This window comes from Lissotriton helveticus, chromosome 2_1, assembly GCF_964261635.1.
Source record: "Lissotriton helveticus chromosome 2_1, aLisHel1.1, whole genome shotgun sequence".
Lineage (NCBI taxonomy): Eukaryota > Metazoa > Chordata > Amphibia > Caudata > Salamandridae > Lissotriton > Lissotriton helveticus.
In genome coordinates this window covers 1,741,567,802-1,741,580,717 of record NC_136059.1, presented here as the reverse complement: position 1 = coordinate 1,741,580,717, position 12,916 = coordinate 1,741,567,802, and the positions used below count along the sequence as shown (strand labels likewise).

The 12,916-nt window shown below is 41.6% G+C and overlaps 1 protein-coding gene across 2 annotated transcripts in view; it reads right to left on the bottom strand.

Annotated features, from left to right (window-relative positions):
* The window catches only part of SVEP1 (sushi, von Willebrand factor type A, EGF and pentraxin domain containing 1), a 1,097,507-nt gene that overhangs the window by 512,673 nt on the left and 571,918 nt on the right, over positions 1–12,916 (bottom strand). For both annotated transcript variants that reach the window (XM_078676696.1, XM_078676697.1), the window contains exons 11-12: positions 8,017–8,148; positions 2,441–2,635 (exon numbers count right to left, since the gene is read on the bottom strand). In XM_078676696.1, the coding sequence (XP_078532822.1) occupies positions 2,441–2,635; positions 8,017–8,148 (327 nt within the window). The remainder of the gene's footprint in view (positions 1–2,440; positions 2,636–8,016; positions 8,149–12,916) is intronic.

The following is a 12,916-nucleotide window of genomic DNA, read 5'->3' as shown; positions in this document are numbered from 1 at the left end:
AAAGTTATTTCTGGTGGTGGGTATCTTGTCTGTTAGGGAGAGCATGATTTGGATGCTGTCTGCGTAGGAGAAAACGGTGATGGTTTGGGATCTGCTCATGGTATCCAGTGGGCTGAGAGATGATCCCTGGTGGACTCCTCATTTAACCTCTTAAGTGCTGCGCCTATACCAACGGCCGACGGCACCACTACCTCGGGAGTGCTGCCGTCGGCCGTTGGACGTTCCAACTGCACCTGCGCAATGGAACGTTCAGCACTGGAGCTGGACGTTCCAAAGCAGCTAAGGTGATAGAGTTCTTGGCTTCAGATGTGAAAGGTGGCAGTCTGTCTCTTTGGGTTCTTTCCTTGAGGAAAAACCAGATGGTTCTTGAATGCCAATCTCAAGAGACTTCCAATGAGTATGTTGTGGGAGACTGTGTTGAATGCTGCGGAGAGGTCGAGCAGGATGATGGTCACTGTTCCTCTTTGGTCTAGGGTGGTCCTGATGTCATTGGTGACTGTGATGAGTGTAGTTTCTGTGCTGTGGTTCTTTCTGAAGCCTGATTGTGTGTTGTCCAATAGATGGTGGAGCTCAAGGCGGCTTGTGAGTTGTTTGTTGATGGTCTTTTCGATCACTATTGTTGGGTAAAGAAGCAAGGAGAAATGACGGAACCTGGACAATTGGCTTAAGTCAGCTGATGGTTTCTTGAGGAGGACATTCACCACTGCATGCTTCCAAGCATCTGGGAAGTTGGGGGAGGTGATGTAGGTGTTCAGTATGTGGATGAATGCTGTGCTGATTGGTGATGAGCCGAGGTTGTACATGTGGTGGAGAATTGGAACTTTGGGGTACCAGAGTGGATGGTTTGCTTAATTGTGTCTGTTTCTTCACTCGTGAAGGTCTTCATGGGGTTGTCTTGATTGGTGATGGGCAGGTTGGCGATGATCTGTTGAAGAAATGGATAGTTCTTAAATAGGGGTGCTGCTGTTGACATATGCCTTCGGTGTGCAGAAATCTTTGATAATCTAGAAGTTTCCTTTGCTGCTGTTGGAGCTCCCTTTGAAGTGTTCAGCTAGCCCAAGAATATAACTTTACCTTTGTAGGTATGCTAATTCCGAGAATGTTTGGATAGGTATGGCTGGGAAAAGTTGCCACTGTGAATTGTTTTACACAAATTTCTTTTTGTTCAGCAGCTGAATGTTCTGTAAGAGAACAATTCTGAGACTGGAAAAAAGCTAGATTAAACCCCAAAGTATGGCAGTGGGTGGGCATTGTAAGGGAAGGTGTAGGAGCAGGGCAGGGCAAATGTTTGTGTTTGGGTTGGTGGAGTGGGCTGGACCATTGGGCTGAGAGACAGGAGCTCATTTACAAAGACCTTTGCATGAGGAAGGAAGTAGGGTGTTGAGGCTGGTTTCATGGACAATACAATGAATGGAGCCTTGAGAGATGAGTATCATAGAGTAGCTAGTACTAAACCCAATGCCCCTTGTGGTCCCTCATGCAACGGAAACAGATTCCTGCTGCAGCAAAGAGCTTCTGAAGGTGTTTCCTTGTCTTCCTAACCCTCACAAGCTTTGCAGTTCTCAAAGCGTTAAAAAAAATCTGGAAGAATCAGACTTGACAACCTCGCATTGCTCCCCTGATCACACAGAAGCAAAAGTTCAGGTTCGCAATATTGCTGACAATAACCAAACTCCCAACAGCATTTACCACCCTGCAATTTCAAAAATATTTCCTGTCCTGATGCACTTATAGTTTGCATTAGTCAGAAGAAAAACTTTAGACAGACCGACTGACACCTGTAAGCGCAAACTACTGCACCAAAATTATATCCTTGTCAAAGCGTTAACTCAAGAGCACCGAGATATACCTTAGAACCATGGTATGTGTGATGACATGACACAGTTGGGACTCTGAGAATCAATATGCCCTTAAAATTGAGTCAAAATTATCTTCTCACTAAATCATCATTTCCGTTATCATTGTGTAGACAGATGTATAGGGCTAGCAGGCAGAATGGAATTGTTGCATTTTAAGCAAGTATTACAAATTACAAGGGTGGGTAATGAATGTTTTCTAAGCTCAATGAAATATTACCTAGGATGAAAGAAGAAAACAATGTTTTTTCTTCACAAATGAATTCGGATCAAGTGACAGAGACAGAAATTTACAATCATCTTGTACGAATCAAAGAAATCAATAGGTACATGAGTTTCGAAATAAGTGTATGAGAAATATGTGTATGAGTCTAGAAATAAACATATTCTGTCATAATGTGGGTTAAAAAGGCAGTGCTTCCATGTATATGCTGATGATTTTTGTTTGACAATTTGAACTTAATACCCGAATATCAAATCATACTATACCCTGCAGAAACTATCCTAAAGCTGCAATATTTTCAACAACATTGGCGAAAGCCCAACAATAATTTCAATTTAAATCTGTGGGACGATAAACTCACCCGAGCAGTCTGTCCAATCAGCGGGATGAGGTGGGGTCCAGATCCCATCTTCGTGGGCACAGTAGTAATTTTCTATAGACCCTTCAGTGACTGTGTAACCCATAGAACAAACCAGAGTACAGTTTGTACTGGTTTTATCCTTCATACACACAAACTCTCCATTGTCGGGGGCGAAGGGAGTCTCACAAGGGGAACCTGCATTAAAATATGCAATGTTTAATAGAAAATACAGAAACAAAGGTTGCCATTAATAGATACATGTGTAAGGAAATGATGCGCTTAGTAGTTCCCTTATCATAATACAAAGGTTTTCAGTGGTATGGTAACGCCTACAAAGGCAAACAGTAACATAAAGATCCGTTGGTCAGACCAAAGCCTTGATTTGCAAAAGTTTGTAGATGCAAATGTTACTTTTAAACTGCTGGGTCTATGCAAGGTAACCCTTACTAGTGGTGTTATTGCTTTGGATGCTGCTGTTGCATCAACATTGACCTCTTTGAGAGAAAGGCAAGGCCTGCCACTCTTGTAACTGCCTGGTTCTATCTGCTCATTGCTTAAGGCAGTCTAAGGAAAATGTTTAGTAGGCGTGTGAACCGAGCATGCAAGTGTATACAAGAGTATGAAAATGTTTTTTCCTTTTGTTTACCAATCTCAGCTGAGTTGGATCCGTAAACAAAAAGAAACAAGCATTGGCATAGCCAATAGGTCTCGCCTTTGGGACCTTATAAGTGTTTAGCTATGCAACAGTTGTTGCACCAAGGATATTGTGCTGCATAACTAAATACTTATAAGGTCCTAAAAGCGAGAACTATTGGCTATGCCAATGCTTGTTTGGTTAGAAGTCTGGCTTGACAGAGCACCTGTCTGCAGCAGTATTGTTATCAGTACCTTAAAATATTTATAGAGTGATCTTAGGCTCCACGCACAGGAGTATTATCTCTTGCCTCATGCTATTTGCCACTTGGTGTATCATTCCACCTTCCAGGAAGTGATTGCTTTGGAATGCATGAGGGACTATTTTACAACTGGAAAACACACTCAATTTTCACCTTGTTTGTGACATTCAGTTATTTACATCCTGAATGCATTCTTTACAGAAAACATTCATTTTTTTCAACTTTTTTCCAGCACTGGCAATTCCAATCAGGAAGGCTTTAATGTGATAAACAGCACCTGTGCATGTCTGTGTTTCTATTAAATCCAGACTTTGCCAATGCTTGTTTTTAAAGCAATTTTGATACACTTAAATACAATCACAAAAGGTGACCCTTGTGTTCAGTCACAAAACTGAATAATAAAGAGGATTTGTCAATCCAGAAATGATGATTTAGATCTTATTAGAGTTGTCCACACCACTGCAAGTATCTATAAAACTATGAATAAAAATATATATGTATAAACAGATAGAATGTGATATACATTGGAAACACAACATAAATAAAGGCAATAGGTTTGGGGTCAATATACATATATGTTCAGTGTTCACATATTAGAGCAAGACACATCGGAGAGGGTCAGTAGAAGTGGCCAGAGAAGGCTGTTGTATTTAAGTAGTCTCTCAGTAGCATTAGGCGAAAGATGAATACTCCACTTGGCTGAGCCAAGACGTAATTGACAAAGTCTCAAAGTAATGGCTGAAACAGGCTGAAAGAGGTAAGCCAATGATTGAAAGGGACACACTCAAAGTCCTCTCTGTGCTGTTAAAATTCAGACCTAAAGCACATTCATTCACCAACATGTTATTACTGAACACAAAAAACTGACCATATCTCCTAATTTTTCATTTAATTTTTCCTTCATGGACCAGTGTTGGCTCACATTTAGGAAACAATCTAAATGTTCATTTTGTAGAGATGTTTTTGTTGGGATCAGATCTATAAGTCACAAATGTGTTCCTCCATTATCGGTTACTGCAATATTAAATTATATACTTGTAGACTTACTCTAGATTTTGGTAATAAATAACGAGTGTCCCGTGTATTGGTGGTGGGAAAGAAGCAGAATCTCAAAGCTTTCCTGATTTTTAGCATCATGAGGGCATCAGCAATAGCAAACAGTAAACAAGACTTTAAGAACCCTGAAGACTGTCGTTATTCGGACTCTTAGCCCTTCCCCGGGCCCGTTAGCGGCTAACAGGAGGCTTAGAGTGGGACAAGGGTTCAGTTTACAGGGACTTCCTGGGTCAATGCCTGCATGGTGTCACTTTCACTACCTATCCCATTTTGGAGCAAGATATCCATGGGCATGTAACTGTGGCCAAAGGAAAGAAGATACAGTTGGGAATGTGAAAAGGAAGGAGAAAACAGGGAGAGAATGTTGAACAGAAGGAAACAGGGTGAGATTCCTGAGGGGCTGAAAGTGCAGAAAATGATGACAGAGGAATAGATGGGACTAAAACAAAGAGGAAATGTACAAATTGGAAAGGAAGAGATGAAAGATAGAAGGAGAGACAGGGAGACACATAAGAGCATGAAAATGAGGAAACAAAAAAGTAAAGAAAAGGAGAAAAACAAACAAATGAAGAAAGTGAAAGAGGGAGAGAGAAACAAACGTGTGAACAGAAGGCAGGAGAGGAGAAAGACCGCAAGGAGTGTGTGAGAAGCTGGACGACCCAAATAATGATTAAGCACCACAAGCTTCAAGTAAATAGCAACAAAACCTTTAACAAGCATTGACCGTGCAAGTAACGCTGCGCGGCAAAAAAAACAAACCCGCCAGTGGTGACATGAGTTGTGCGCATGCACAACCAGAAAAAGTGCTGTGCAAGTCACACGTGCTTGTGCGTGTTCTAGCAAGCTGGTGGCCGGCAAGGTAGCGCTTTTTGAAGCAGCTACTAAATGTCTCACCATGCAATGTGGGTGGGGGAAGCATCATGGAGGGTGGGGCCAAGCAACACAGGGAGCAAGAATAAGCAACACATGAGGCGTGAGTGGGTGAAGCAACACATAGAGTGTGGGTGAGGGAAGTAATACGGAGCACAGTTGCGGAAAGAAACGCAGAGAGAACAGGTGTGGGGAAGCAACATTGTCTCCAAGGAGCAAGCAGAAAGAGAGCAATGTGGAGAGAAGAGAAGCAAAGAGATGAGAGACAACATAAAGCTAGGAGGGGAAAGCAAATGGACGAGAGAGCAATATAGAACTGGGGAGAGAAGCACGTAGGTGAGAAAGTAAATAGGGACAGCTGAGAAGCACACAAGATCAAATTTATCACAAAAGGAGCAGTAAGAAGCCCACAGGCAGAGAAGAAGCAACATGAGTTCAGTGGAGTGGGAAAAGTACACAAGGGAGACAGCTAGAAAACACATGCATTCTTATTGAGTCCTTAAACAAAATGTAAAAAGTAGCACCTGAAAAATGGCAGTGGAATGCAAAGCACCCATGCTCCAGAAAAGGAACAAACAAAAGAGGAGGATAAAAGTCTACACAATCTAACAAATAAAAGGCTAGTAAATAAAAGTAGCAAATAAAAGCCAGCCATCCATAAGCAAAGGGCGGGTTTTAAGACCTCTGTAGTCTAACAATATGTCTCCCAATAGACAGCGGATGTGTTGTCTATTAGGCACGACTTAAAAACATATCACTAAATTAGTTACTACAACAACATTACAACTGCTGTTTAAATCTTAAAAACAATAACCGGTTTTCAGATATTCTAAAATGGTCTCCAGAAATGAACAATCATTAACAGAAGGGAAGATATCTCTAGAGAAGGGTTTTCGAAGGCATGGGAATGTAGGTGCTCAGCTGCGTAACACAACTCGTTGCTTCGAAATGGTGCTCCTGGGAGAGGGGATAAGCCCTATAACCCCTTAAAAACGTGTGGGAAGAGGTCCCCACACTTACACAATGTACATCCAAGTCCAGGCACACATCGGAGTAAATAAACAGTCTGTAAAGTCTCAACACAATTCGTGAACAATCAAAACAAGGATCAATGAAAAATGAAGATAATGTTGCTTTGTCTTTAATTTCGTATTCAATCCGACCAAAACAAAACCAGCCGACACGTGTTTCGTTGCATGTGGAAATAGTTCTGCAACTTCCTCAGGGCTGAATGGAGACGAGTAAGGTCTTTGTAATCGCACTGCCGGTGATAATTCCAACCCGGCTGGGCTAAATCCTAAAGTAGTACCGATCAATGTACGAAAAGCATCTGAGAATATACTGTAGAGGTTAATATCATGCAGCGGGTGCTGTGAGGGTGTTGAGTGTCAGACGGTAGCTGCGCTGTAGCGGGTATGCTATGACTACCTCACGGAAGATTAACGTGTTCCGGGTACGGACCGTACATTAACAGAAGGGAACCTTTTTGGAAGCATGTTTATATTTTGCACAGCTAGAGTTCATTACACCAATAAAAGAATCTCTTTGTATGTTGGGAGACATTAGGAACAGTAGCTATCTTTGAAAGTGACTTGCATTAAAGCTTATATAAAATATTATGCACCAAATTGGCAGTTGTGTATTGGCATATTTAATTGTGTACGTTTGTTCTACATAAATATTTATATAATCATATTATATATTATATTAATATTTATTTAAATATTTATCTATTTGTAGCCATACTCATTTAAATGAATGAGCAAGAGACTTTGGGTTTGGCTCACGAAATTGTTGCACTGAATTGCTAATGACTTACTAATGGGAGTATGCCACAGCTTACCCCTGAAATCCAGGAGTAAGCCAGGAGTACTACAAGACCTGGTCACACGTACTCATACCATACACCAATCTTAGTGAAAGAATCCCAAAGTATTTAAGCTTTTTGGTACTAGGGTAATGGTGACCATTATAAGGAATAAAATACTCTCAATCATGCAATAAAAATATATTGAAAGTCACCTTGGAGTTTCATAATCTTATAAAAGAACTCAGCTTAGCCTCAGTGACTTGCAATATCCATATAATGTACATCAGAGAGTACTTTGTGCCACATATAATGTGGCAAACATTTCTTCACATATCTTCTGTGCCATAAAAAGAGTGACATTTATCAACCTGTGGCTGCAAGATTAAATATTTGCAAAAAATATAATGCACTATGAGCAATGCATTGGCTCCATTTATAGTTTTTGGACCAGCTTTGTAAGAGATCGGCAGATATACAGTCCAGGAATTAGTAAATAATTCAACATACATTTAAGAGTTTAAAATGTTAAAAGATCTGAAAGTGTGAGATGTATTCAATTTACTGAGGGAAGCAAGCTAATTCATAATTGATTTTAGAAGGTGCATTAATAAGTGTGTTAAATGTCAGATACATTAAACAATGTAAATTGGTAGGCTTTGTTCTCAGTTTTATATAATTATATACATACATACATAAATATATATTAAAGTGATATTTCTTGGCATTTATTTATGTCTTTTTAAAGAGCTCGTAATTTGCGGTGCATCTAGACTATGATACAATTATATATTATGTATATCTATTTTATTATTGTAAGAGAAATTCAGAATTAAGGAACAATCACAAGCAAGAGCAAGGTTAGAAAACGGTATATTACATTTCTTTTTTCAAGCCCAGAATAAGATAGCCTCTTTCAGTGGGTAGGTTGTAATAAACTACTGTACCTCTGATGACAATGTGCATCTCACATGTCCTGTTGTTTCCAGATGGGTCAGTGGCTGTATACTGCACTTTAGTTTCTCCAAGGGGGAAGACATCTCCAGGTGAATGGGTTTTAGTTACAATAAGAGGGGCTCCTACAAAAGATAAACAACTGGCTCAAAAGAAGTATATTGGATTATTGATAAACATGAACTAGTATGGATTAAAAATATTGCAAATTAGCAAATTAAACAATAAGGCGTAATTTTCAAAGGAGTGATCTGTCAGAGTGGGGGAGCAGTATTGTTTAAGTAAACATTATTTCTTATTTAGTTTCATAAAAGGTATGAACGGCTAGAAAAAATACAAAGCCAGGGGACAACAGATCCAACAACAATAAGACAACAATGTTGGAAACAGAAGGCTAGAAATATATATAATTTACCAGGATTAAAAGATTAAATAAGACATTTACACATATACTCTGTATGGTCTTCAACTTTACTATTAAAGACTCATTACTATTATTGCCATACATCTGTCCAGACCATTTTATATTTATTTACTTCTTTTGTCTAACTGCTAGTAGGTTGATTCATGCAAACTCTGCTCTGGTTTATCAAGACTACAGCCACATGTTATTCCTGACATAATCATAAACTGTCATTGCTGGAATATTATTGAATATCTCAGGTTTTTGGATCTACAAATTTGGGGATTCATGTATACTTGAAACCTTGCTTCATGGTGATTAAGGCTTTTTTTTAACAATACATTTTTATTGCGTTTCTTTCGTACCAATAGGGCGAAGCCCAGCAGGGGTAAGACATACAAAATACAAGTGGTAAAGTAAGTATACAAAACCCACATGGTCTGCAGAACAAAAGACCAAACCCAGTTCAAACAGCACCAAACACCCTTGTGAAGCATTACACACACAATGCATATCAATGTCCATTTACAGGAATACAGAATCAGAACGGATGTATGACATTACAACGCATGCATTTACATCGCATGCCTTTACAACGTAAGTATTACAACGCAGTCCATTACAACGCATAGTGCTTTGGGGTGCTGGATAGTGAATAGTTTAATTTACTATTCCAACTCCAGTCCCCGTGGACACTAGGGAAGGTTATTGGATAGTAAATTAACCTATTCCCTATCCTAGAGCGCCCCCCAGAGCAATGCGTTGTAATGGTTGCGTTGTAAAGGCTCTGCGATGTAAAAGTTGCGTTGTAGGTGTTGTTCACCATCAGCACACTACACAGGGTAATTGCTAACCACCATTCATTCAACGGGGTCATGAGAGGCAGACTGTGACAATGGGGGAGATCTATACCTCTGTACGTGGCCCATCCGCCCCAAATCCTCCTGTGCTTCTGTGGGCACCCTCTCGCCTGAAACACCACAAGTTCGTCCGTTATACATCTGTCCAAGGTCTTTTTCCAGTTGGACACACTGGGCGGGGAGGGGTCTTTCCATTCCTGCACTATGTCACTTTTGGCTAAAGTAAGGCCAAGAAATAACAGATGCTGTTTGTAGCGATTCCCGCCAATGTCGTCCGTGCCATGTAAAAGTACCAGTCTAGGATCCAGCGGTACAGTCCATGCCAGGACCCGAACCAGGCAAGACACCACAGTGGTCTGGAAAGGATGTATCACCACACAGCTCCACACCATATGTAACAAGCATTGGCATAGCCAATAGGTCTCGCTTTTGGGATCTTATAAGGATTTAGTTATGCAGCACAATATCCTTGGTGCAACAACATCAACTGTTGCATGGCCAAACACTTATAAAGTCTCAAAGGCGACACCTATTGGCTATGCAAATGCTTGTTTAAGGATGTTTCTCATACTGAACGGCAGTGAAGTGTGGCTCAATGGTTAGAGCAGGCAGACCTTGATGCAGAGCTCTGGCCAGGGACCAGGGTTCGATTCCCACCTCAGCGGGTCTCGGGCTCATTAATTCCCCTGACCGGATATTCTCACCTCAGTGCCTGTTCTGATCATGGGTCCCATGCTGCAACTCTGGGCAATAGCTTGCTTAGTCTCCACAACGGCCCCCACAACGCGAGGGATGCCTGGTCTGCACCATGGGGGTTCCCAGAAGTGGACACTTCACAGGGAAAGCCAGGAAGGGTTCCCTTGCGGTATTCGTACAAGCGCCGGGAAACCCACTGCGGGTAGCTGTGCACTATACAAGTACAAAAACATTTACATTTACAACATTTACATTCAATATCAGAAGAGTAATTTTAAGGTGATTAAAGTTGGTTTCTGTATATGTTCGGGTGAGAAGCATAATGCTTAATTTGTGGAAGCCTCATTTTAATGGATTGGCTTTAAAATTAGAAATGTATAAATGTCAGAAATCTGAAAGCAGTCTTGCAATCCTATGCACTACCTTTCGGTAGAACCATGGAAAGTACTCTTCTTAAATAAGGGTTAAATGTGGGAGGCATGGCACAGTGGTAGTTATTGGCAAAAGTCCAGGTTCAGCCAACCCCTATCCCCAAAGATTTATTAATTGCTAGATTCTTAAATACAAAGGACCAGTCTGATGTATTTAATCACTTGCCAAGCATCGCCTGGAACCGAGATAAATGTAAACGATTGGAACCTGAACCAAAAATGGGTTGAGAAATGTATCTAAGGCATCTAACAATGCAGATGAACTTCAAGGGATGAATGCTCTCCATCCGATGATGCATAAAATACTTTACTTTTTATATAAGAATTTAAAATAAACTTTAAAAAAACACACAATATATATCAAAAAGGTGATTGCGAGCCCGTGTATCGGATGTACCTTGCAAGTACTTAGCACAGAACAGTTTAGCTGAAATATCAACAGGCTAGTCTAGTCAATAGGGGCATTTATTTAAGCGTTTCGTATTCCATTGCTTTTATTGTAATACATGTTTTCGGCCTTAATGTAAGACATGCAAAATGTAAACTTACAATTTAAAGAAACGGAGAAAGGTATTGCTGCAATTTCTAAACGCAAAACAATTAAAGTCATGCAACAAAGAAGGCAAGAGTTAAATCATCTTCACGGTAAAAAGATTGTTCACATCGATCATTGTAAATACAAAAATGAAAGGTTCACTGCACTGTTTTAATATTTTCCTTGTCAAAGAGTTAAGTTTAGCACGCTGTATTTTGGTCGCTCCAAGCAAAGGGGGCAAGAAAGGTTACTCTTGTTGATGTATTTTAAAAACCTGTTAAAACTCCTGTGGCCACAAGGCGCGTGTCGTGGTCATCTCGTTCATCAAACAAGTAATCACAAATCTATAACCAAAAGGGAGTCAGGAATGCAGCCTGCCCTCTCCGCTGATGTTTAAAGAAGACGTGTGGCCGAGTGGTGCGCGGGCGCACGAGGGTCAAAAGCAGGCATGGCAGGAGTCACAAGAGTTGCGGCCGAGAGGATCAAAAGCAGACATGGCAGGAGCCACAAGACGTGCGGCCGAGCAGTGCACTTAATGACCCGTGAAAGACAGATGGCAGCTGCGCACGTGCACGCTCGCCTGAACGCAATTGCTAGGCCAGCCAAAGTGTGGGGTAGCACTTTGAAAACTCACCTACTAAATGTCTCAGGGCATCGCATGCGCTAGCTCAGCGAGACCTAAAAAGGAACCCTCCACTGAGCTACTGTGGAGGCACATAGGGGACCGAATTGGGACCAAATTGCCCCCATTTTCCACAGCCGATAACGAGTGTAATACACCCGGTGGACGTACTTAAACTGAATGAGCCTGTATCTTGCAGACACTGCCGAGTAACGGGGCTGGCTATGGCTTCAGCCCAGTCGTCATCTGTGAGGGCCGGCAGATCCGCCGCCTATGCTGTTCTGGTTTTATGGATCGTTGTCCTTGCGTGTGCATTGTGGTCCCCGATGTCCCCCATCAGTAGGCACCCCTCTAACGGGTGGAATACAGGCAAAGCCTCCAGTTGGCATATATAGGGATCAAGGGCATGTTGCAGCTGTAGATAACGATGAAACTGTGATTTATGAAGGTCAAAATCTGACTGCAGCCCTTGAAAGGATTTAAGGGTAGTGCCCTGCGTGATATCCCCCAGCGTAGAAATTCCAATGAGTTTCTATTTGCGGAAACCGCAGAGCGCTGCAACAGGCCGGAGAAAGGTGTCATGCCATAGGGGAGTGGAACGGGTTAGTCTACCCCACCATCCCATGAACCAAACCGTCCGCCTCCAGATTTGTATGACTGTCTGGCAAGCCAGTGGCAGTGTGTCTAGGGAAGCATTGCTATACGGGAGGTGTAGCAAGGGGGTGCCGGACAAAGCGATCCGCTCGACTGCGAAGGCCGGGTCTGACTGCGACCCATAACACCACTCGAGATCACCAAGAGGTGTGAGGCAGAATAATATGTTTCAACATCTGCCGCAGCAGTGCCCCCATAGTACGTAGATTGCATACATATGGAAAGCGCTACACAAATTGCTCCCCCCTGTTAGAAGTTGGCCTGGCATATGATGTCCACTATTCTAGTGGGCACCTTGCACCAGTCCAAACGACCCTTATTGATGGTAGGTTTATAAAAACCTTTATAGAAAGCTATCCTAGTGGTAGCTGTGGAGAGCAGCCTTCAGGCTAAGTCTTGAAGGAATGTAAAGCAGCTTGCTTTACCAGTCTATAATCTCTTGAATGACCAAATGAAAGCAGAATCACACCAGGTATATATATAAAATATATGTATTTATTCTAAACACAACCCTCTAGTCTCTTTATGACGCTAGAGTCAAAAGTACAATACAAGGACTTAAAAATAGCACACAGTAAATTAGCACAGTATACGTTTTGCCCTATGGGCCTCACAAACCATATACTAAGAAGTGGTATAAGAACCATGAGAGAGATAGAAGCAAGGCCTAGTGCCTGTAGAACTGCTGGGGC